The sequence below is a fragment of the Urocampus carinirostris genome, chromosome 2 (genome assembly GCF_059441175.1).
Source record: "Urocampus carinirostris isolate Australia breed hairy pipefish chromosome 2, RoL_Ucar_1.0, whole genome shotgun sequence".
In the NCBI taxonomy this organism is placed as follows: domain Eukaryota; kingdom Metazoa; phylum Chordata; class Actinopteri; order Syngnathiformes; family Syngnathidae; genus Urocampus; species Urocampus carinirostris.
Window position 1 is genome coordinate 4,943,109 of NC_142350.1, and position 23,955 is coordinate 4,967,063.

The following is a 23,955-nucleotide window of genomic DNA, read 5'->3' on the forward strand; positions in this document are numbered from 1 at the left end:
GTACTAATATGTTTCATGTATAAAAATAATGTTATCAGTTAAAAATACCACATTTCTACATTAAAGAGAATCATGCTTGTTGTGATCATATATTTAAACGTAATTAATGATTGGGTTTTTTTCAAAAGGTCTTTATTTCAGAATGACAGTTTTACTTTTTCATGATATAAAATGATAGCAATAAAAAACACGTTTATCTATCACATTTTGCCACTCTTGAGTTTCATTAGAACAACACAGTCATTTTCTATTGAAATATTAAAATAATTGAAGACCAATTTTATTACGTAAAAAGTGTGTTTATTATTTCAAACCTTTGCTTCAAGATGTTTCTGCTCACTTCATACCTGCCCCCCTCTTTCTTATTTGAATGAGGAAAAGTGTCCGATGTGATGAGACTTTGAAGGTGAAGAAACTAACACAAAAAGGTTCCCCCCTCCATTTTTCAACTATTCATAATCAGTAACTGGCAGGTTATTTATATGTAAAAATTGGAAGCAGAAATTTTGATATTTTTCTATTTTGACATCAACACGTTCTGTTCTAAAAATACAGTGGGTATGTTCACATGCAGGCTACAATCCAGACTGTAAAGGGAATATTTTCACGATTTCCATTTTATTTTCTGCCCCCATGGCAGAAAAGCAGAAGCTGTATCAGTTCATGTATAGTGGTTGTCACGTTTGCATCCAACCACGCATAGTGTAAGTCTATGCTTCAGGCCAACCACTGTAGGAATTGTGTCACTGCATTTGTAATTGAGATTGTATGAGTTGCTTCTTATTTACATTCATTTATTTTACCCATTTACTCATAATTTATGTGCTTCGTGATCATTTACGTCGTGATATAATTCCTTGATTTTTTCAGTATCCGATAATTCAGTTTTTATTCGATCTCTTCATTGTTTCAAGTGGTGTTTTTTCTTCTACAGTGTATTAGCACTGGGGTTAGCAACGAGTGTCTCTTTGGCACTCCGTAGTGACTCCCTGGCGCTGTTTCAAATATGTTTGATTATGGAAAATGATACAAACATCTCTAATGTTTTCCAATGAATATGTATATGAAGTATGTGTTGCCTTCTTTATAAGGCTTATATAAAGCTTTCATTTTTTGCGGCTCCATACTGATTCACACAAAAGGCTGGTGGTGTAAAGTAGGGATTTTTCCACTACTTAAAATGTTATGTTTTCGTCATGGCCCGCCCTCCTACTGTTGAAGGAAGTGTCCGCCATTTTGACAACGCAGTCGTGAATCCTACAAGCCATTGTTCTGTAGCTCATTTGTGCCTGTAATATCCTGTTATAATAAAACTCAGAAGAAACTGCTTATCTCAAACTTGGTGGCCATTTTGTTAATGGTTTTCTATCAGCGTGTTTGTTGTTGACATCAATCAGAGAGGATGGAATGCTTATTTTATTCATGTTAACTACTGTACATCTGGAAAAAAAAAACTTTGTGTATTTTACTCTGAAATAATTCAGTTTTATTTTCTGCCCCCAAAGTGAAAACGCTACAGATGTAACCCTATATATATATATATATATATATATATATATATATATATATATATATATATATATATATATATATACTGAATGTGACAGTTATATATTGTCATTTATAGTGTAAGTCTATCCTCTGTCTAGCCACATATGAGCACATCTTGTAAACACGCATCAATGGAGCAAACACGCGCGGAACTTGGTGAGTGACGTGAAAGTCATCCTTTGTTTAACGTCGAAAGTTAAATGCGGAAAAAATGTATATTTCTGTACTGGCGTCACTCCATCTTTGTATTCGGTATGTGGTTATTCGTTTGTGCATAGGCATACCAACGATTCACTCAGATTGCTCTTGAAATCCAATATTCCTTTTCCAATTGGATAAGTGCCCGCATGTAAACGTCAACAATGACCCATGCCGCTTTTTTTTTTTTAATGATGTGACCTTCTTTCACACAACAACAACAGTGGAAACTCAGAGCACCAGTTAATGCTGTGACACAAATACACAAACTACATTTGTGTCGCTAGCTGGTAAAGTCTCCGGCGGATCGAGATCTGTCCTCATTCCGCCTCTTCCTTTCCGGTTTCCTTTCTAGTCGACATCCCCGAGCTTATTCCGATCAGGGATGCTCTTTTTCCTCAGGCACACAACACTAACACTTCTTCTCCAAAGTGGGGTTAAACAAGTCTTTTTGGGGGTCACCACCTCGTTCAATCCATAGTGGCGAAGTCCGGCCTGAAGGAGGCACCAGCATTTGTTAGCCAGGCCTGGAGTGCAGAGAAAAAACAGGTTAGGACTGAGAAGAAGAATGCATACATAGGTAAATAAATATAACAATTTGATTTACGTGTAGAGAGGCTGCAGTTGGAGGTGTGAGGACTTCTGTGGTGGTTGGTAGCCGTAGGAGTCGAAACCGCCAATGAAGTCGACTATGAGAAAAAAGGAGGGATTTGTTTTTTTAATGCATAAAATATGAGGAATATGATGTGAAAAAGGTTATGGTTGGAGTACAGAGATGACGTTCATAAAATTGACATCACCGAATATTTTAGAACTTGATTTGTCATTTTAACTGGTATATGCACAACATACAGTACAGATTAAATTAATTATTCTTCCCCACGTGCAATGATGCAATTAATAGGACACAACACAAAAAACAAAAAGCATCAAGTTGAAAAAAAATAAAAAAGTAGGCAGCAAAAAATATGTAGGGTTTAGAATTTAAAATGTACAAAGTATAGCTGGAATTTAAATAGAGCAGTTTTGCATTGATTTGCAGACGGCAGAGGGGTGGTAAGGCTGGGAGAGTTCAAAGTCCTGAAAGGATGAGCTTTTAATAGTGTTTTGTCTTTTATTTTGATGAAAAATAGTCCACATAGAAAAGCCATTTGGTTCTAAAAATTTTGCCTGTAAATTATTGTACAATATATATCAGAAGTATTTCTGTCGTGTAGTTGTTAGCACATTCACCTAACACATAAAAGGTCTCTGGTTTGAGACCAGGTGGAAACATATTTTGGCCTGCAGAGGGATGGGTGCCCCCCGGCTGTATTTGCCCAAGACACACCACAAAAAAAAGGTGCCCCTACGACACTAGTGGTTAAGGGATCCAACCAACCAACTATAAAGAAGTGCGCACAAGATAGATTTATCAAGCCAGCAAGTAATATTTTTCAGTACTCTTTCCAAAACAAAGTAAACCTTGGCTCTGGGAAAAAACATTATTTACAGTAATAACAAATAAAACAAACGATCTACGTGTAAAAAAAAATCGTAGATATCACATTCACTTTGTTTGATTGTAAATCTTCACTTTTGACTGTAAATCACCCTGCAACAGTCGTTCAAGTATGCTAAACCAGAAATCCACACAAAATAAAAGCATATTCAATCCCGAAGTTTTATTTTCAATGCTCATTACCAAACAAAGTTCAAAAAATAGGGACGCCGTTATTAATATCATTAAAACAATGTGCATGCGTCAAAATGTATTTTTATGTGCAATATGTGACTTATTACGTGTTATTTTAATAAATATTTTTAAATTTATTGTCCGACTCTAGATGTACTTTAACAGATTTTGTCCAAGTTTGGTACAGTCATGAAGATAATTATATTTACGATCAGTTACAGGCTCTTTTGCAGTCCAGTAAGCTTGTCAATGTACACAGTAAGCCAAACTGGTAAAAAAAAAATGTTGATGCAATACTGTATAACATGTCAGGAATATTGAATGTGAGACATTTATTTTAAAAGTATACTCTCAAAAATATTAGGGCAAAAAAAGAGAAACAAGTCTGAGTCAGGAGGGGATCTACGCTTTACATAGGTTAATTTGTTTAACCTGAATTATTCATTTATGTATTCATGCCACTTGTTTCAAATCATTATTTTTTTGAGGAACCAATTTATTTATTTAAGTTATTTATTCATTTAAATGCATACATATTTTGAATATAGGGGTTTTTAAGGGTTATTGTTCTATCTTCGTTATTCATTATCCATTATCGGTCAGTTCATAATACGCTACAAAGCCAAGGAGCCGGGACACTTACTCTCAGCCAAAAGGCCAAGCTAAGGTCCTAGCCCTAAAGCCTTGCTGCGATCATTGCGAATGCACCGTTCCCGGAGGTACTGCAATACCGGGCCGATGCGTGGAGTGGACAGATACAAAAATATACAAAATGCAAAGTCCTCTTCAGGACAAAGGGCTTTTGATATGTGACTAAAGCAAAGGACTTAATGTCATCGTCACGACATTTGTTTTTTAATGAATATATGAAAGCCAAAAGTGATGCAACGTGTATACTGTAGTATGATGTGATAATCGTTATTTCAGAACAGAATAATTTTCCCTAGTATCAGTATTGTCACATGCCGCTCGCTGTATGTCAATGCTAAGGTCTGCTCATCTTTGAAGCGCGAGTTGACACTTTACTCCAGAGAACAACGGTGACCAGATGATGAAGGTGCTGTATCTGAGTCAGATCAGGAGGGTCCTCCTGCTAGAGTTAACCATGGAAAACCGTACACAACGGCATGTTTTTTTTTCAGTAATGGGATCATCTAACTCCCTTTTTCGCCGTTACAACGCCGTTACCATTACAGGCAGCCAAAAGCTGTGCGTTACTTTGAATAAAATGAGACGTGGCGTGTTGGCGTGGACGGGTGTTTACTTTAGTTTCAGTCGCAAGTAAACCATGGCATACAAGTATAACAATGTGGCATTATGTGTAATGTATTTCTTATGTTATTGATAATGTACATTGCATCCCATAGACAGAAGGGTTGGATAGTCACTTTATATAGTTTTATTGTTGACTTTTGTTGTGAACAAAATATTTGAAGTGCCGTTGCCTTTTTCTACTTGATCAGTGTCTCAGGTTGCGAGAGTTTGATTTTTTATTTTTTTTATTTCACACTGCAGTGTGAACTGTTTATTTTTGTTGTGTGAAAAGTACATGAAGTACAGTAGCATATATCTACCTGCGGAGTTGTTTAACTATAGATTGTGATTCAACCTATAGAGTGAAAATTACTTTATATCGTTTTACAATTGACTTGTTTTGTACACAAGTAGAGTAGGCTATGTCTACTTGACCAGTTGTCCCAGGTTATGAGAGTTAGATATTATGTATAAAACTCATTTTATATTGTTTACTGCTTAATTTTATGATATTGTTTACTGTGTATTTTTGATGGACTTCAAGTGTGGGATAAATCTGTAGCTTGTGAGATGCAATAAATATAACAACTTATTTTTAAAATAACGGAAATTGTTACTATCTGGTAACTACTTTTACTATAGACTAATTCCGTTACTAACTCAGTTACTTTTCGGAACAAATAGTGAGTATATATAACTAATTACTTTTTTCAAGTAACGTGCCCAACACTGCCCAAGAAACACCACAGGAAGAGGTGCCCCTACAACTCATGTAATTAAGGAATTCGTAAATGTAATCAGGAACGTGTAAATATGCCAAGGTTTAACTCTCAACTTGCTTCAGTTTTTCTTGGTAAATTGATTTAAGGTGTGCAAAAAATAGGCATAGTGGTTGCATTGTTAGTAGTAATAATATTAATAATACATTGGTCCTTTTTAATGTACTTTTGTAATATAAACAATGGTACCTAATTATGTATTTATTGATTGAATGGTATCTTTGTATGAGTTAGTAGGTCATAATTTTTCCAACAATTAAGAAATAAATCTTTTTTTCAAAACCAGTATAAAATGGCCAAATTAAGCAAGGGCAATCAAGTACCAAAAATCATGGGGTACCAACAATCTGGCGTAACAGCCAGCTGTGTGTCACACTGCAAGGCGTGTGATACACTTTCTGTCATGCTTTTTACACGGAAATTTTTTCGAGCGGCCACAAATACGCAGATAGCTACAGATGTCAATATTGAAATCACGAGGATATCCCTGAAAACTGTCTTAGAAAATGATAATATTGTGATAAAGTTCTTTATCCTTTATAAGAAAATTTAGAAAAAGAGAAAAAAAAGTCATTCATTAAGAATTAATAAACCCCTCAACGTTCCTGTAAAATTTACCCAAAATGCCTGTACACAAAGTAAATTGAATGTTGTTCTTGAACCATTTGGAGGAAATGAATAGTTTTGGTGGGCAGCACGGCTGCGCAGTGGTTAGCGCGTGTGCGGCACAGTTCTAAGGTCTTGGGAAGTTCCTGTGTGGGTTCAAATCCAGCTACCGGATTTCCTGTGCGGAGTTTGAATGTGCTCCCCGTGCTTGCGTGGGTTTCCTCCGGGCACTCCGGTTTCCTCCCACATTCCAAAGACATGCATTTCAGGTGGATTGGCCGGTCCAAATTGTCCCTAGGTGTGAATGAGCGAGCGAGTTGTCTGTCCCTGTGTGCCCTGCGATTGGCTGGCAACTAGTTCAGGGTGTCCCCGCCCACTGCCCGATGATTGCTGGGATGGGCTCCAGCATCCCCGCGACCCTACTAAAGATACGCGGTGCAGCTAATGAGATGAAATGAGAATAGTTTTGGTCTCTTTTGAAAGGTAACACACTGAAGTTTTGTCCCAAACAGAAATAAATACTGCAAGTAATACTAACATTCAATAATCCGAGTTGAAACACACATGAATACAAGGTTTTAATTCTCGTCTGAATTATATTTCACAATTGAATGCCTTGAATGCCACAATTGAGTGTAGCATTGATATCTTGGCTGGAAAAAAGGTGAGACAATAGCTTGAAGCCTTACCTGGTGCATTGTCAAATTGTAGCACAATCTGAAAAACTAAACATTTTATTTTACACATTTTTCAAGGGTTAGGTCTAAACCTTTCCAAAGCCAGCCATTTGGAGACGACTAGATTACAGCAATAAAACTTTTACAACTGTGTATTTTACTTTGGCCAATTTTTTAGACATTTTGAAAGAGTTGTAAATGTTTGATTTCTTTTTCCGCGTCCCAATCACTGTTATGCACACTCGGGCGTGATAATGGTGCGTTAAAATGAATCACCCGAGTGACATGGCCGCTTTCTGGTGTCTCATTTCATCTGGAGGGACGAAAGCATGACCAACTTGGGTGCCGAGTTGCCTAACTTGTTTGGGTGTTTGTTCAATTGGGTTGGCCATGGTCCAAAAATGTGTGTGTTTTTTTTCTGCTATTTATCTCCCTTTTATTTTCTTTGTTATTGTATGTGTGTGTCTTGCTGTCGGTCACCCCGCTTGAGGGATATGACCAAGGTAGATAGATAGATAGATAGATAGATAGATAGATAGATAGATAGATAGATAGATAGATAGATAGATAGATAGATAGATAGATAGAAAAAAAAAGGAATCACGAGTGCCATTACGCACGTTTATTTTGGGGTCTATTGAATACACTTCAGACATCTGCATATTGTTCGTTTGAGAATTGTATTGGCCAATCAATGTGTTAATCATCATTTCTTTTGGTTACTACTGGCTTAACATATTTGACACTAGAGGTGGCGATCGCGGTATGATCAATTCAGGCCCTTATAGACTCATGCGGGCTGTGGACAGTGAAAAAAAACTTGCAATTGGCCAAAATGGAAATGGCAATTGGAAATAATTTTACGAGTCTTTTTATTTTCAAACAGGAATTATGTGGCAAAACAGACAGATTGCAACAAGGAACGTCCTACGATGCAGAAATGCTTTTAGGCACATTTTTTTATACCTGTAAGCATTATCGTGTGTTTTGTAGTAAACATTTTACATGGTTGGATTCACTGGACAGTCCTGGATGTAACATGTCCATATTTGCATGGAATCCCATAATCAGCTGACTCCTAAGAGACGTTGAGGGGTGTTATGACGGCCTTAAAGTTTTCGGGTGTCTTGTTTTAGACAGACCGTGATGTTTCTGTGATGTGTACATTTTGAAATGGTCCTCATATCTTGAATCCCAAGAGTTTAAGCTTTGCCATTATACGTGGCATGATGTGCATCTGTGACTGTTGACATTGTAAAGACATATATTTGTTTACCAACAGTCGACAGCCTGCCGTCTGAACGTTAAGGGGTAAAAAGTCACTAAAATATTGCAAACTTATTTTAATATTGCCGATGATGGCTTACAGCCTACTAGCATACTTATAGGGTTATTATCAGCAATATTCAAACAATAAAAGACATGTATATTTATTTATAAATTTTCAAAAATTGATTGGTCTCCAGGAACGGACCCATGGCCAAATTTTTAACCGAATGCGGCCTTCGGCTCCAAAGAGTTGCCTACTCCTGCTTTAAAATCATGGAATAATACAGTTCTTTCTGTCTTTTTGGCACGATGGATGAAGATGAAATAACTCACAACTGTCCTCGTCATCCTGAAAGACTTTGCTCACGTAGCAGGCGTATACAAAACCGAAGAGCTAGAAAAAGACAGGGAAAAATTTATTAATTCATATTTAAAAAGTAAAAAAAAAAGTGAGGTGTTTGTATGAAATTTACCGCCAACAGGACTTGAACGGCCGAGCTAAGTACTTCGATGTACTGATAGTCCAAAAGGCATCCGGAGACGGTGATGACGTGGTGGTCGTCGGGGGCCAATGACGAGTCCAGAACCGGCGTTACCAGGCAACTGGGACCGTGCTCCATCCACCAGGACCGGTGCAGCGATGTGTTGAATGTCATCAGGAAATCCCTGTCCTGAACACATTCTACGCTTCAGTGCCATCTAGTGGCTAGGGAGACATGGTGACGGATTTCATAAAAAAGACAATGTGTAACAATTCACCACTAGAGGTTGTTGAAGCTTAGAATGGAGCTGAAGCATGAGCATCAGAAGAAGAAGCCTGAAGGATACTGCTTGCAAAAATTCGGAAACTTACATCCGGATTTTTAGTTCTGCGACCGCACTTGATGATCACTGTTAATACCCGACAGTAACGAAAAGAACTAGCCAGCTGGATAGAACCTGAGCGTCTGAAAAGAGCCCATAGCTGGAGTTTGTCAGCTAGTGTAAGCAGCTAATTTAAGCAGCTAGCAGGAGAAGGTACTAAAAATGCCAGTAAAAGATTGCAAGAGCAAGATTTATTTACACGGAGCAGCTAACAATAATAATAGGATTTTGTGGCAAGCCATAGCCTTGAGCCAAAGTGGCTAGCATGAGTGGCTAACATGAGAAAAAACAGTGGTAAAAAGCCACAGTTGGCTGACTCATGAGACTCAGCGTGGTTTGTTTGCATTACCAGTTGTGGAAGGTTAGTGACACTGAAGGACAAAGCAGGAGCAGCTAACAAGAACAATGGGAGCCAGTGGCAAGCCATAGCCACCAGCCAAAATGCTAAGATAAATACCTAGAGAATAAAACAGTGGAAAAAAAGTTGAAGCAGCCCGAATCAAAGAACTCGGGTCGTTTGCTTGCATGAGCATCTATGAAAGGCGTGTGAGAAGCAGCTAAGAATAACAAAAATGCCTAGAAGCGGTTAATAGCCTCCAGCCAAAGTGGCTACCATGAGTGGCTCGAGAAGGAAACATTGGGAAAAAATGGAAGACTCCTAAATCACAGGACTCAGTGTGAAAAGGGAGTGACACTGAAGTACAAAGAAGGAGCAACTAACATTAATAATAGTTGTGATCCATAGCCTGCATCTATGTGGCTAACATGAGTGACAAGAGAAGGAAACAGTAGGAAAGAAGTGGAAGTTGCCGAAATCAAAAACTCAGCGGTGTTCGCTTGGATTAATCCATCAGCGAGTGGTAGCTTGCAGCCAAAGGGCTGTCATAAGTCACTAGAAAAGGAAATAGGGGAGGGGGGGGTGTTAATGTAACATGCTTGAATGACAGGACCAGGTGACCATCACATGCATGGCTTGGCTGTGTACGGTAAGTTCCCGTTAAGTGCTAAAAGTACAACCAGGACAAGCTTGCTTGGCAAACTCCTTATTTGGGCTTCCGTAGTCATAAGTTGTCTGCCAAACATGTTGACTTCTCCAAGTTGTGTAATATAGTTATGAATTTCTAAACCCAAGATGATGTTTATGAGAGAGTAAATGTGTTTTTGTTTGTGATTTCAACCGCATTTGTTTTATTGAAATGAGCAGTGTTGGGAATAATGCCATTACATATAACGCCGTTACGTAACGGCGTTCTTTATTTCAGTAACAGGGTGATCTAATAATTTTTAAGTTAAGTTTTACATGCGCTTTGTGCACTTATGTATTTGCTGATTGTAATTTTATGATATTGTTTACTGTTTATTTATGTTGCTCTTTAAGTGTAGGATAAAATAACAGAAATAGTTACTTCCCCCGGGAACTAGTTACTTTTACTATACAGTAATTCAGTCACTAACTCAGTTACTTTTTGGAAAAGTAGTGCCATACCTGTCAACCTCCAAGGCTCCATGCCCTTACAAACTGTCGTAATTTACCTTACAAAATACAAAATAATCTTACACCATTTTTTTTTTCAAACGTGTTTATTCATGTAGTTTAACATGTCATATTGTACATGTGTTATATCGTATATTTTGGTAATTAACATTTTGTTGTGAGATACTGAGTTGGTCGACATGAATGAGGTTTATTGTTAAAAAAAGCTCAAAAATTAAGTAGCCTGGACGTTCACTGTAGAAGGAAAAAATACATGCAAATATCAAGTAGAATAATACATTTTCTTATCAAAGTTATTAATTCGTTTTCTGTATTAAATTATTGTTGGTAATATACTGATTAAAGGGATGACCACAAACCTGTCTTTTTTCATTTTCTCCTTTTATACTTCCTTTTTTTCTTAACTTCTTTATACAACATAATAATTCGTAATATAATGCATCAAAGCAAGTGAGGCGAATGAGATCCGTCTCTCTTTAATGAGTTGAGCCGAAAAAGCCGGTTCTCTAAAAAGAGATGGACTTCCTTTCACTACACAACTACATGACACATGCGCACAGTAGCATTAAACCGCTCACTTTGTTTCCAACGAAAAAAAACGATACCAAGATAGAGGCTACCGCAGCAAACTCGTTTGACTTGATTGATTTGCCGTTCCGTGATAGTCAGTGTATACCGGATGGAACCCATAATTAACAAATTTGCATTTTTCCGTACAGATTTTCTTGTACGTCGTACACGTCTTAAAATGCATAATAAACGTACTTTGTATGGCAAAAACGTACAGGTTGACAGGTATTTAGTGCGTATCTATAACCAAATTTTTAAACTAACACGCCCAACACTGGAAATAAGAGATTTATTTTTCCACCAATAGGGGTCGCTAAATACACACTGGGGCCTTATGTGCATTTCCGACGTCGTCTTTTTTTCTATCTCGAAGACCACCTCTGGCCAAAAGCGGAACTGCAGATTCTTTTGTCATTTATTCAACATAATTACAGTAAAATGTCAAGAAAATGAATATTTTTGCAGGAGGGGAAAAACAAGTGGTATTTATCTCATCTCATCTCATTAGCTGCACCGCTTATCTTCAGTAGGGTCGCGGGGGTGCTGGAGCCCATCCCAGCAATCATCGGGCAGCGGGCAGGGGACACCCTGAACTGGTTGCCAGCCAATCGCAGGGCACACAGGGACAGATAACTCGCTCATTAACATCTAGGGACAATTTGGACCGGCCAATCCACCTGAAATGCATGTCTTTGGAATGTGGGAGGAAACTGGAGTTCTCGGAGGAAACCCACGCAAGCACGGGGAGAACATACAAACTCCGCACAGCAAGTCCGGTAGCTGAATTTGAACCCACACCGGAGGTTCCCAAGACCTTAGAACTGTGCCGCACATGCGCTAACCACTGTGCCGCCGCGCTGCCCAGTGGTATTTATCAAAGCCCTAAAATATTTTTTTGCCTTCAAGCTAATTCTCTTGCAGTCTCTTGTCGTCATTTTGTTACTGGAAACATCACAGGGACAACTTTGTTGACGACGGAACTTTTCTGACGTAATGGCGGGCAAAAAGAAGCGCTCTAATTGTTACATTCTCCACTAATGAGGAAGGACTTCACTTTTGCGGTCAACTTTGGTTCTGATCTTGTGTACTAATTGCAAAGGCATCATAATAAGAAGCAAATGATCGCAGCAAGGCTTTAAGGCTAGGACCTTAGCTTGGCCTTTTGGCTGAGAGTAAGAGTCCCGGCTCCTAGGCTTTGTAGCGTATTATGAACTGACCGATAACGGATAATGGATAATGAATAACGAAGATAGAACAATAACCCTTAAAAATCCCTCCCTTCACTTTTGCGGTGAGCTCCAAAATAACACATGGGGGAGGAAAAAAAGTGAGGGATGTGCCCTGAGGGTATAGGGAGGCAGGGCGACTTTGCGGCTGCTGGAATAAAGTCCGCTTCTTTTAAGACCGCTGGGGGAAAAAAAAAAGGGGGGGGGCTTTCCTCTGCTTATTTTTTCCCCTTCCCCCATCCTCATCTTCTTTCCTCTCAGGAGACATTGAAGCTATACTGCTTAGGTTTTTTTTCTATTCAAGAGAGATCCGATTCCGTCATCAACTTTCCTCTTGAGTGCATTTTAAGTTTGGGGGAGGGGTGTTTAATATGGGTAAAAACTCAGAGTGTTTTTGCAGACGCCAGATTGGGCGGATACATAGCAAACTGTATTGGAACTGGATTGCAACTCTAATCTTAGAGTTAATTCTAGTATGATAAAGCAGTGTTTCTGAACTGGTGGGTCAGAAACAGTGTTTGGCACCTAACTTTAAAAAAACAAGTGATTATAGTTACTCACTGTTTCTTCCAAAAAGTAATTTAGTTACTGAATTACTCTATAGTCAAAGTAACTAGTTACCATGGAAAGTAACAATTTCTATTACTTTAAAAAGAAGTTGTAGGTCAACGAATTTAATATTTTTTGACCAAATACGAAACACAGCGGTGACGTCTTTGACCGGAGTTTACTTTGGAGGGATGGGAATTTCGACAATTTTTAGAGAACATTTTTTTCGGCTCAGCTCACTAAAAAGAAACGGCTCTTTTGGGTCCCAAACGGCTCTTCAGGTTGTTTTTGCTCCTTTAATCCCTACATTACTAATTATTTTGTAACATTATTCACAGTATGACTTAAAAAGGGAGAAAAAAAGAAATGGAAAAAAGGAACAAACAAAAAATGACAATACAAAAGTTAAAGAAAGAAAGAATCAAAAATGTATAAATCTACAAAAAGAGATGAAATACAAAAACATTTTAACCTTTTTTATTCTCAACTAATTTCAAGTCAACAACACAGAATCCCCCCCGAAAAATTCACATTGACCAATTGCTGGAGAAAAAGGCATCTCGGATCAGATCGAACCAGCTATTGATTGGTTGGGAGCCAGCTCCCTTCGTTCACTTTCAAGAACCAGCTAATAGAGATGTTTCTTCTGCCAATGGCTCAAGTCGGGCTGCTGTCAAATAATCAGGCTAATATCTTTTGCGAATCAGCCGTCCTTCGCCTTTTCCGCGCATTGGTAAAAAGTATAAATCCGCAATCTATATCTAAGTATATGGTAGTCTATTTTGAATGGTGACATGATCCCAAAACGTGACATAAACAACTCGGAGGAGAGCGGAAAACCGCTTTATTCTAAGTAACACAATGTTTTTGACGGTCAGTAACGGTAACGGTGGAAAAAAAGATTAGTCAGATTACCCCTTCAATGAAACTATAACGCCATTACGTAACGGCGTAATTCCTAACACTGGTCCGGACCCAGAAGTGGGTCACAGGACCGTTTTCAGTGGGTCACCGGCAATGTTCTACTAAGCTTTAACGGGTCTGAGCAATCACAGAAATTATGCGACTATCGCTTTAAACAACGGCGAGCAATATCAATCCCAAGTGTTGCAACCAAATCATTACCAAACATGTCCGAAACCTGAGATCAAATTAAATTACATTTTGCTGAGTTTTGGCATTGGTTATTTTTTCACAAATGAATTAATTAGCCTACTTACTGGACAGGCCACAAACGTCAATTGCTTTTACAACACCTTTTTTAGGAGATTTCCATTTATTTTAAAAGTGTATTTCGTTACATAAACAATACTAACATTTTGTGGATTTACTTAGTTGGTTGCACTATACAAAATTGTATTTAATCACACTTTTTAGTGGAAGTAGTGTGGGCAGAAATATTGATTTGATATATTTGCAAATTATTTGAATGTTACACAAGATTTTTCAGCAAACTACAACCCTAGAAGAATACTTTTTTCATGTTAATGTGCACAGTCAGATACCTGTGATGTTTGACAACACAACAGAAGCAAAAAAACCTCAATTTATTTTATAACTATGGTCAAGCACAAAGAAGCATGTCCGCGCATATGCAGAAACTTACTGAAAGTTACGTACAGGGAACCAGTTCAACAGCGGGGACGATCTCCTCCATTGGCCCCGCTCCCACCTCTTCAGTACCCCCACCCTCCAGCTCACATAGATAGATAGATAGATAGATAGATAGATAGATAGATAGATAGATAGATAGATAGATAGATAGATAGATAGATAGATAGATACTTTATTCATCCCCGAAGGGAAATTCACTTTTCATGCACGCTTCCTTTTGTTTACTCAATCTCGTGTTTATATCGACTTCAAAATACCACGTTTAAAACACACAGAGGGAACCCGTGTTGTTGTTTTTCTTTGCGTTACAGTTTTAGATAATTGAAAATCTGTTGGGACCAATTTGGTTTTATGTTTTGGTCAAAATTCATTTGTAAACTCCATTGTAACTGGATTAAATATGTATCACAGTCAAATCCATATTTAAAGTGGATTGTTTCTCTAGTTTTAGTGTATGCACATTCGAACCTGATCTGATGGGGATTTAACATAGTTTAAAATGAGTTTGACACAGCATGTTTTATTCTTACTGTATGGTTGAATTACGGTATGATGTATTATCTAATCAAACTTTATCTGGATTAAACATTGCTTTACTTTATAGTTTTTATAGTATTAATATATATCATTCACATCCAAATAAAATCTGATGTGGATTTGATCTATCTATTTTTATTCCAAGTTTGCACTGCAAATTGTATTGGCTTTACATTACAATTTTAGATGATTAAAAAACCCAATTAGTAATCAATTTGGTTTCATGCTGTGGTCTAACCTAATATGAACATATATATTTTTTGTATAGCCCTTAATCACAATAATTCTTAATATGTATCACATTGTTAACACATTGCAAAAAATCCTGATCAAATACAGTTTTAAAATGATTTGTTTATTATTTTTTTCTTAAATTTTGCATGCAGATTGTAACGAGAGCTGTTCCTTATTAAACCTAGTTTAATGTAGTTCAACACAGCACATTCCATTTGATCTATTAATCCAGTTTTCAATTTATTAGCCCTTCACTCTTGATCCAGTTTAAATTTTACTTCACATTTTTTAGATGGGGTTTTTAAGGGTTATTGTTCTATCTTCGTTATTCATTATCCATTATCCGTTAGCGGTCAGTTCACAATACGCTACAAAGCCTAGGAGCCGGGACACTTACTCTCAGCCAAAAGGCCAAGTTAAGGTCCTAGCCCTAAAGCCTTGCTGCGATCATAATGGAAAATATAATAAGAAATATTTTTTTTGTTTTAGTAAAATTTAATATTAATTGCATTGAATCAGTCTTGCGCGCCTCTGTCTACTAAGAGGGTGCCTACTTGATTTGTACGGTAATTGGGACAGATCACCCCACACCTATCTTTAATAAGCCTGACCCTTCATAAGCACATTTTGGACAGCACCCATTGTCTGATCATTATGTTATTGTTTATGGTGGAACCAAACGCAGGAAGCACAAGGGGCAAGGTGTTCAAAAACAGATAGATAGATAGATAGATAGATAGATAGATAGATAGATAGATAGATAGATAGATAGATAGATAGATAGATAGATAGATAGATAGATAGATAGATAGATAGATAGATAGATAGATACTTTGTTCATCCCCGAAGGGAAATTCACATTTCCAGCAGCATCCCTGAGCTGAGAACAATCGAGAACAATCGAAAATAACACGGGAGCTGCTGGAGTGGCTGCAGATGGCATTTAATAAAAAAATAATCAACAAAGCAGCAAACAAATAGCCAAAAACAGCAGTAAAACTGCCCGAACCAAAAACAAAAAACTATACCTCAAGAAATGTCCTTATGAAGGGTCAGCCTAATTAGGGACTGGTGTGCGGTGATGGGACACACCGGTCCCAGTCACAAACCGATTAGGCGCCCTCTGGTGGACAGAGGCGCGCCAGACCCTAACAGAAAATTTATTTCAAGGCAACATGAAGGTATTTGATTCTTAAACGGTTTGGACCTGGATTTAATTTCGTTTGCAATTCACTGTGAAGGTAACAGATGGTCATTTCGTTACCAAACGGTTTTGATTCGGATTTGATTCAGTTTGCAGTTCAATGTGAATGTCGCAACTTGTTGGGAAGAAAACAGTTCAAGATCATTCAGTTCGAGCTTCACAATTGACTTTTTTTAATCAAAGGGAAATTAGTGGTGGGATCACTTACCTGAGACAGGTTGCCCACCTCCAGGTAGAAGCAAATGATAAAAGAGTTCCAGCCCACCCACAGCACCAGCCACACTGCATACTACAAACAAACAAGACGCTCCCTTCAGTCTATTTTTAGAAACCCATTTGGTCTCGTCCGTACTCACAAAGATGAGGTATCGGAACCGGAACTGGACTGTGCCGAACATGCCCAGGATGACGGCCATTATGTGCAAGAAGTTGGCCAGGATGGGCGCCCATTGGTAGCCCAGAAAGTCGAACACCTGCCTCTGGAGGGCGGCCACCTGGGAATCGAAACCAGGAGAGGCAGAAGGGGGTCCTGTTAATAGCTGCTACTGTTGCCATGGTAACTGCCAGTGACACCTCCCTCTATGACTAATGAGGATGTACAGGCTGCAATACCAACAATGAGCTCGTATTACACAGTTATTACATTTGGACCAAGAAGAAAGAATCTATTTTTAGACGCAAGGAGATTCTAAGTTTAACTCTCGAATGAAGACCAGATGGTGAATAGGAGGCGTTTTGGCGAAAAAGCAAATGACAATGGACATACGCAGTATGATTTGGATTCAATCTAGATCAGTAATGAATAAACTCTATTTGGTACATGTGCAACACGTTTAGAGTAGATCAAGTAAATCTGGATTACAATTAAGTTACTATTGGCATACACAGTGTAATTTTGGATCCGGAACCAGATCAGCAATGAGCATAATCTATTTAGGACATGCGCAACATGTTCAGACTGAAGTAGATCTGGATTAAAATTGAATTACTGTGGACAAATGCAGTATAATTAGGATTCAAACCAGATGAGCAATGTATAAACTACATTTTATCTGGGAGGGAAAAAGACTAAAGTGGTGTTAGTTCAAAACAGGTTCAGATTGGATGCAAATTGAATTACAGTGTACCTACACAACAATTTGTGATTGTGATGAATAAAGTACATTTTATTTGATACATTTTATCTGACACATGTACAACATGTTCAGACGAATGAAGATCTGGAGTAGATCTGATTTAAAATTAAATTACAATGGATATACACTGTATAATTTGGATTCACACCAGGTCAGCAATTAATAAAGAACACTATCAGACACATGTGCAACATGTTCAAAGCTTCGGTAGCATTAATTGGAAACTGGTTCAGATGTGGATTAAGATTTAATGACAGTGGACATACGCAGTTTCATTTGAACTCAAACCAAATCAGCAATAAACAAACAAAATTTAATCTGGTACACAAGCATTTTTTTCAAACCTAAGTGGCTTCAATTCAAAACTGGTTGAGATCTGGGTTATAATTGCATATTGGTCACACACAGCATACTTTTGAATCAATCCAGATCAACAATGAAAAAAAAAGACTACAGTTTATTTGGTACATATGCATTAGGTTCAAGACAGGAGTAGTCTTTATTCAAAACTTGTTAAGATCTTGATTAAAACTGAACTGCAGTGGGCATATACGGTGTACTTGGGATACCAACCAGATTATCAATTAATAAAGTACGATTGGTAGACGTGCAACATGTTCAAGAGTGGAGAAGCAATCATTTCATAACAGGCTCAGATATGGATTAAAAATTGCATTACAGGGGCCAAACGCAGTTTATTTTGGATTCAAACTAGATTTGCGATAGATGAACTACATTTTATCCGGCACACATGCAACACGTTCAAGACTGAAGTAGCCCTGACTAAAACTGGTTCAGATCTGGATTGGAAATGTTATTCCCAGTACCACACATCTTACATTTTTTTGTAACACGTGTGAGACCATAACAAAAATTGCCCACCCTCGCCCCCCAAGTCGGAAATACCCCCTTCTCCTCCCAAAGCAGCTCCAACTCAAAGCAATGACTGTACTGGAAAAAATGTCTGATTAACCCGCACGTTGCTTTAATTATACCCCCTAGCATGCACACGAGGCGTTCAAGGAACCTGGGATTTTCCTCCGCCTGGGTACTAGCTGCTTATTGAACACTGATTTCATTCCAATAGAGTAAACCCGACACAAAGCAATTAGATGAGATGTGGATTCAATGTTCGCCTTATCAACAGGTAACAAACAGATTACCCTTTAATCCAGATTGAATCCACATATTGTTTAAGAAATATTAATGAAAACTTTTCTCTCTCTTCATAAAATGGATGTCAATTTGTTTTGCAAAAACTAGATCAAATCAAGGTTGAATTTGGTTTTAAAATATACTTACCAGAACAAATTTTCATTTGAATCAGATCCAAGTTTTTTCTAGTTAAGTGCTTCAAAGGTCCAAGCACAAAGCCAATAGATCAGATCTGGATTTTGACATAATAATCTTTTTAAAATCCATATTAAACCACATATTTTCTTACTATTTATTCATCTAAAAAAATAGATTAGTTCTGGTTGCGCCTCTGTTTACATACAAATAAATCAGTGCTTCTCAGGGCAGCACGGCGGTGCAGTGGTTAGCGCGTGAGCGGCACAGTTCTGAGGTCATGAGATGGAACCTCCCGTGTGGAGTTTGCATGTTTTCCCCGTGCTTGCATGGGTTTCCTCCTAGCACCCCGGTTTCCTCCCACATCCCAAAAAGATGCATGTCAAGTTAATTGGCCGGTCCAAATTGTCCCTGGGTGTGAATGAGCGAGCAAATTGTCTGTCCTTGTGTGCCCTGGGACTGGCTGGCAACCAGTTCAGGGTGTCCCCTGCCCACTGCCCGAAGACTGCTGGGATGGGCTCCAGCAACCCGTGACCCTACTGAGGATAAGCGGTGCAGATAATGGATTGATAGATTAGTTCTGGTTGCACCTCTGTTTGCATACAAATAAATCAGTGCTTCTCAGGGCAGCATGGCGGCGCAGTGGTTAGCGCATGTGCGGCACAGTTCTGAGGTCATGAGATCGAACCTCCTGTGTGGAGTTTGCATGTTTTCCCCGCGCTTGCATGGGTTTCCTCCAGGCACTCCAGTTTCCTCCCACATCCCAAAAACCTGCATGTCAGGTTAATTGGCCGGTCCAAATTGTCCCTAGGTGTGAATAAGTGAATAAGTTATCTGTTTCTGTGTGCCCTGCGACTGGCTGGCAACCAGTTCAGGGTGTCCCCTGCCCAATGCCCGAAGATAGCTGGGATGGGCTCCTGCTCCCCCGCGATCCTACTGAGGATAAGCGGTGTAGATAATGAATGGATAAATCAGTGCTTCTCAATTATTTTCATTCACGCCCCTCGTTGGAAGAAAAAAAATCCTCTTTTATATCTGTTGCTATGGTTGGTTGGATCCCTTAAAATTGGCACAATTTTCTGTGGTGGCATCAATACGTCTCCGGCCATCATATGTTTTCAGCTGGTCTGGAACTAGGAGACCTTTAGTGCAATAGGCAAACGTGCCAACCACTGCACCACGGAAATATATCCAGTGCTATATTGTCTCAAATTAAATGGGGACGTAATAAAACCAGGCAGCACGGCAGGGCAGTGGTTAGCACGTGTGTGGCACAGTTCTGAGGTCATGAGATTGAACCTTCCTGTGTGGAGTTTGCATTTTCTCCCCGTGCCAAAACATGCATGTCAGTTTAATTAGCCTGTCCAAATTGTCCCTAGGTGTGAATGAGCGAGTGTCTCTGTGTGCCCTGCGACTGGCTGGGAACCAGTTCAGGGTGTCTCCTACCAACTGCCCGAAGAATTCTGGGATGGGCTCCAGCACCCCCGCGACCCTACTGAGAATAAGCGGTGCACATAATGGATGGATGGATAATAAAACAATTTTCAAGTTTTATTTCCATTCCTAAACCCTCCCTCAAAATAATTTTTCCTCTGTGATTTAGGATCTAGTATTAGTGTTGTCACACGCCGCAGACTTCAATGCTAAGTTCCAGCTCATCACTGAAGAGTGGGATGACGCTTTACACAAGAAGAATAACAGCAAACGGATGATGTTCATTTTTCAAACTGTGTTCTCTTTAACAAATGACAGATGGGCTTAAATATGATGAAAAATGCTGGATAACAAATTTCAAAAAGTGGAACAAAACATAAATATGTACAACGCAGAGTCCGAATACTCTATTGCCTTGAAATGGTTCAGTCCATGCGATTTCTAACACCGTTCTCGCCCCCGCCACCTCCTCCTGAATGTGTATGTGTCGTGCATCAGAAATATATGAGTAAAAACTGGGCGTGGTGTAGTAATGGTGTTTTTAATAACAACAAAGTGTAATGTCATGTTCAAAAATTGGACGTCACACTCCTGAATAGAGCTGAGTGATCCTACTTCAATTTAAAGGGACCGTGTCTCATATTTAGTGCCTCCTAGTGGAACAAAAACCCTTCATACAGTTAAAAAACATTGATTTGAATAATAGGCACAAACACGTGAACCAAAGACATTTGTATTTCTTTTACATGGCAAAACCCATAGCTCAGCACCCCCAAAGCTATGAACCGAAAACCGCCTCTGAAGCAAGTAGTATCGGCAGGTATGCAGTCCAAGCATTAAATTGAATGCCAAAAAAACCGAATCGACTCTGGATTGAATCTGAAACGGGCACTCACCAGCTGTAAGCAGCACACCACCATCAGCGTGCATCTGCCGTCGCACTTCCCCATCTTGGAGGTCTCGGCACGCGGCTTGGGGCCGCGGAGGCTCCGGGGGAAGGACGGCTCCCCGCTCAGATCCAGACTTGCAAGCAAGCTCACACCATTCCGGGCTGGTTGCTTGGGGGCGCTCGACTGTTAGCCCCCTCCCTCACAGCGGGTGACCCATTTTACAATCAAACGTCGGAATGATTTTCGTTGGGATAAGGTGAGGGTGGCGGGGATGGGGGGATTCTCTGCGGTGAGACCACCACCAGCGGCAGTCGGATCACCTCGGCCACACCTTTCGGAGGGTTCTGGAGGGGGGCGGGGGGTCAAACACACACACACACACACACACAAAGGCACAAAGAGAAAGAGAAAAAAAGAGTTATGATGCGCTCAAGGCTGCAGACAGAAATGAGCATCATATGATAGCGGGATCACACGGGGACGTCGTGGCGGGGGGGTTGCCTTGCTCTGCAAGTCTCCTCCGGTTCCGACAAAGCAGCCCGTTGTGACTAGCTCACCACGTTCGGATGAACAACAATCGAGGGCCCCCCCTCCGAGGATCCGACGCGCGCTGCTCTGGTCACGCTCCGACGAATCCGGATCAATTCGGTTTGGAGATTCCGGATCAAGAAAGGGAAAAATGGAACCAAGCCGGGTCGCCTTTGTTTCGTTTTCTCCGCCGTCTTTTGTCAACAATCGGTGCCGGGGCGTACGCAAGAAGAGCCGGAGGACTGAGAAGGCGAGCGGGCGGGCGGGAGCGAGGAGGCGGAGGAGGGCGGGCGGGGGGAGACCTTTATTGGGGGTTGGCTGTGGTGGCGACCCCCCTCCAGGAGGAGCTGAGTGGATCTTGCAACGGGGCAGAAAGCAGGAGAAACAAAAGGGGAGGAGAAATCAAAAAAAGAACACCAGAGTGGTAGATGTTAAAAGAAGAAGCTAAAATCCCCCAAAGTGCATCTACACTGCTTTGAAATTGATCCGGATTAAAGTCTTTTACACGTCTAATTTGTGCTGCGTGGGGTGTCCTTGTGTTTCACATCGTATATGGATATTTCTATCTGGATTCAAATAATTTCTACACTCAGTTAACAGGTTTAATCATCCTGTTGTCTTTGGTTCAGACTGAACCATCGCTGTGTCTAACACCCAGAAATTATTCCTTAAACGAGCGGTGTCCAATCTTTTCAGAAGGCAGACCCGATTTGGTAAGCTAAAAATGTGTGAGAGACGACTATTCAGCCTAGCATTCTTTTAACAGTCTTTAATAAATTCACCTTGCATGGGTGAAAGGTTTGCAGTGATTGGCTATCAGCGTTGCAACATTGGAGCTCCCATTTAGCTTGCCTTTTTAGCATTCTATGGTGTTCCGCAGGGTGCAGTACTTGGCCCCCTTCTTTTCAGCATTTACATGATTCCATTAGGTGATATTATCCGCAAGTATATCAATTTTCATTGCTACGCGGATGACACACAACTATCTATATCCTCTGATGGAGGAATCTGCCCCACTAAACTGGGGAAATTTGGAGGGTTGCCTCACTGAGATAAAAAGATGGATGTCACTCAACTTCTTGCGCCTCAAGTCTGAAAAAAACGAAATGTTAATTATTGGTCCATCTAAATGCCGTGACTTGTTCTCAAAAACTGCTCTGAACATTGACAAATGCAATATCACCCAGAGTGACTCAGTCAAAAATTTAGGTGTCATATTTGACCCAACCTGTCCTTTCAAACACACGTTAAGAATATCACTAGAACAGCTTTTTTCCATCTTCGCAACATTGCTAAAATTCGCCCTATGCTGTCTCAGTCGGATTTGGAGATTATAATTCATGCGTTTGTTACCTCCCATCTCAATTACTGTAATGGACTACTATCCGGTCTCCCGAAGTCCAAAATCAAGAGCCTGCAGCTGGTACGTTTTTAAAAAGAGTATGTTTCCTTGCGTAGTACTAACATTTTGTGGATTTAATTTGTTGATTGCGCAATACAGAACTGTATTTAATCACACTTTTTATTGGTAGTACAACGTTGGAAAAAAGATAGACTTAATACATTTACAAATCATTTGAATGTAACACAAGAGCAATCAAAGAGACCCCCCAAAATGTGTCTTTTTTCTTACTTCTTTTCTTTTTCCTTTCTTTTTTATTCCTTTTTTGCAAGCTTTTTCACATTTGTTCTGGGCAGTGCGTAATTGCGCACGCCCACAGCATAGAAGGAACGTTGCCCTTAACTTTAAATCTTATGACTTTTTGCGACTGGCTGGCAACCAGTTCAGGGTGTCCCCTGCCCACAGCCCGAGGACAGCTGGGATGGGTTCCAACACCCCTCACCACGCTAGTGAGGCCCAGAAAATGGATGGATGGAAGTTATGACTTTTCCTTGATTGATTCTAACAGTAAAAAAAGAGAAATGTTGTTTTTATTCACATCTCGGTGTAAGCTGTATAAAAAGTACAAAGATAGTCCTTAAAATTAGGACAATACAAGGGTCAAGTCATACAAAATTCAAAATCAGACAACTACCTTTTATTTAAAGGTGGGGTGCGGAGTTTGAGCTGTCCTTGAAAAGTTTAAAATTTTACATTTTCTATATTAAGTATGTGTTAACAATGCCCAACTGCTTTTATCCTACTTGTCCTAGGAGGCGGCGGTTTGAGGGGGGAGGAGAGTGATCCGTTTTTAATTCTAGGAAGAAAATGGTGAAAAGTAAGAAAAGGACCGTTTAAAATTCAGTCCAAACGCCAAACCAAACCCCGAGAAAGATGAAAAAGGAAGAGTTTATCCGAGCGCAACTAAGAATTTCACATACTTGCAAGTGCAACCACAGGAGCTGCAATGATAATTTTAGCCAGAAGATGGCGT

General features: G+C 39.6%; 1 protein-coding gene across 1 annotated transcript; it reads right to left on the reverse strand.

Moving 5' to 3' along the window:
• Window positions 1-121: 121 nt before the first annotated feature.
• nkain1 (sodium/potassium transporting ATPase interacting 1) lies at window positions 122-21,866 on the reverse strand. Its single transcript, XM_088328510.1, has 8 exons — window positions 21,610-21,866; window positions 21,059-21,396; window positions 16,659-16,796; window positions 16,511-16,591; window positions 8,483-8,680; window positions 8,343-8,403; window positions 2,357-2,438; window positions 122-2,276 (listed from the first exon to the last, which is right to left on the reverse strand). Exons 2-8 carry the CDS (start codon window positions 21,110-21,112, stop codon window positions 2,267-2,269), a joined length of 624 nt encoding a protein of 207 aa, XP_088184636.1. The 5' UTR covers window positions 21,113-21,396; window positions 21,610-21,866; the 3' UTR covers window positions 122-2,266.
• Window positions 21,867-23,955: the final 2,089 nt, after the last annotated feature.

Bases quoted from the DNA above. Each gene is read 5' to 3' on its own strand.
- nkain1 (XM_088328510.1), bottom strand. From the start codon at position 21,112: ATGGGGAAGTGCGACGGCAGATGCACGCTGATGGTGGTGTGCTGCTTA. The intron at 16,592-16,658 runs GTGAGTACGGAC...GTTTGTTTGTAG, and splicing joins GGTTCCGATACCTCATCTTT to TATGCAGTGTGGCTGGTGCT. The intron at 8,404-8,482 runs GTAAATTTCATA...GTCTTTTTCTAG, and splicing joins CCGTTCAAGTCCTGTTGGCG to CTCTTCGGTTTTGTATACGC.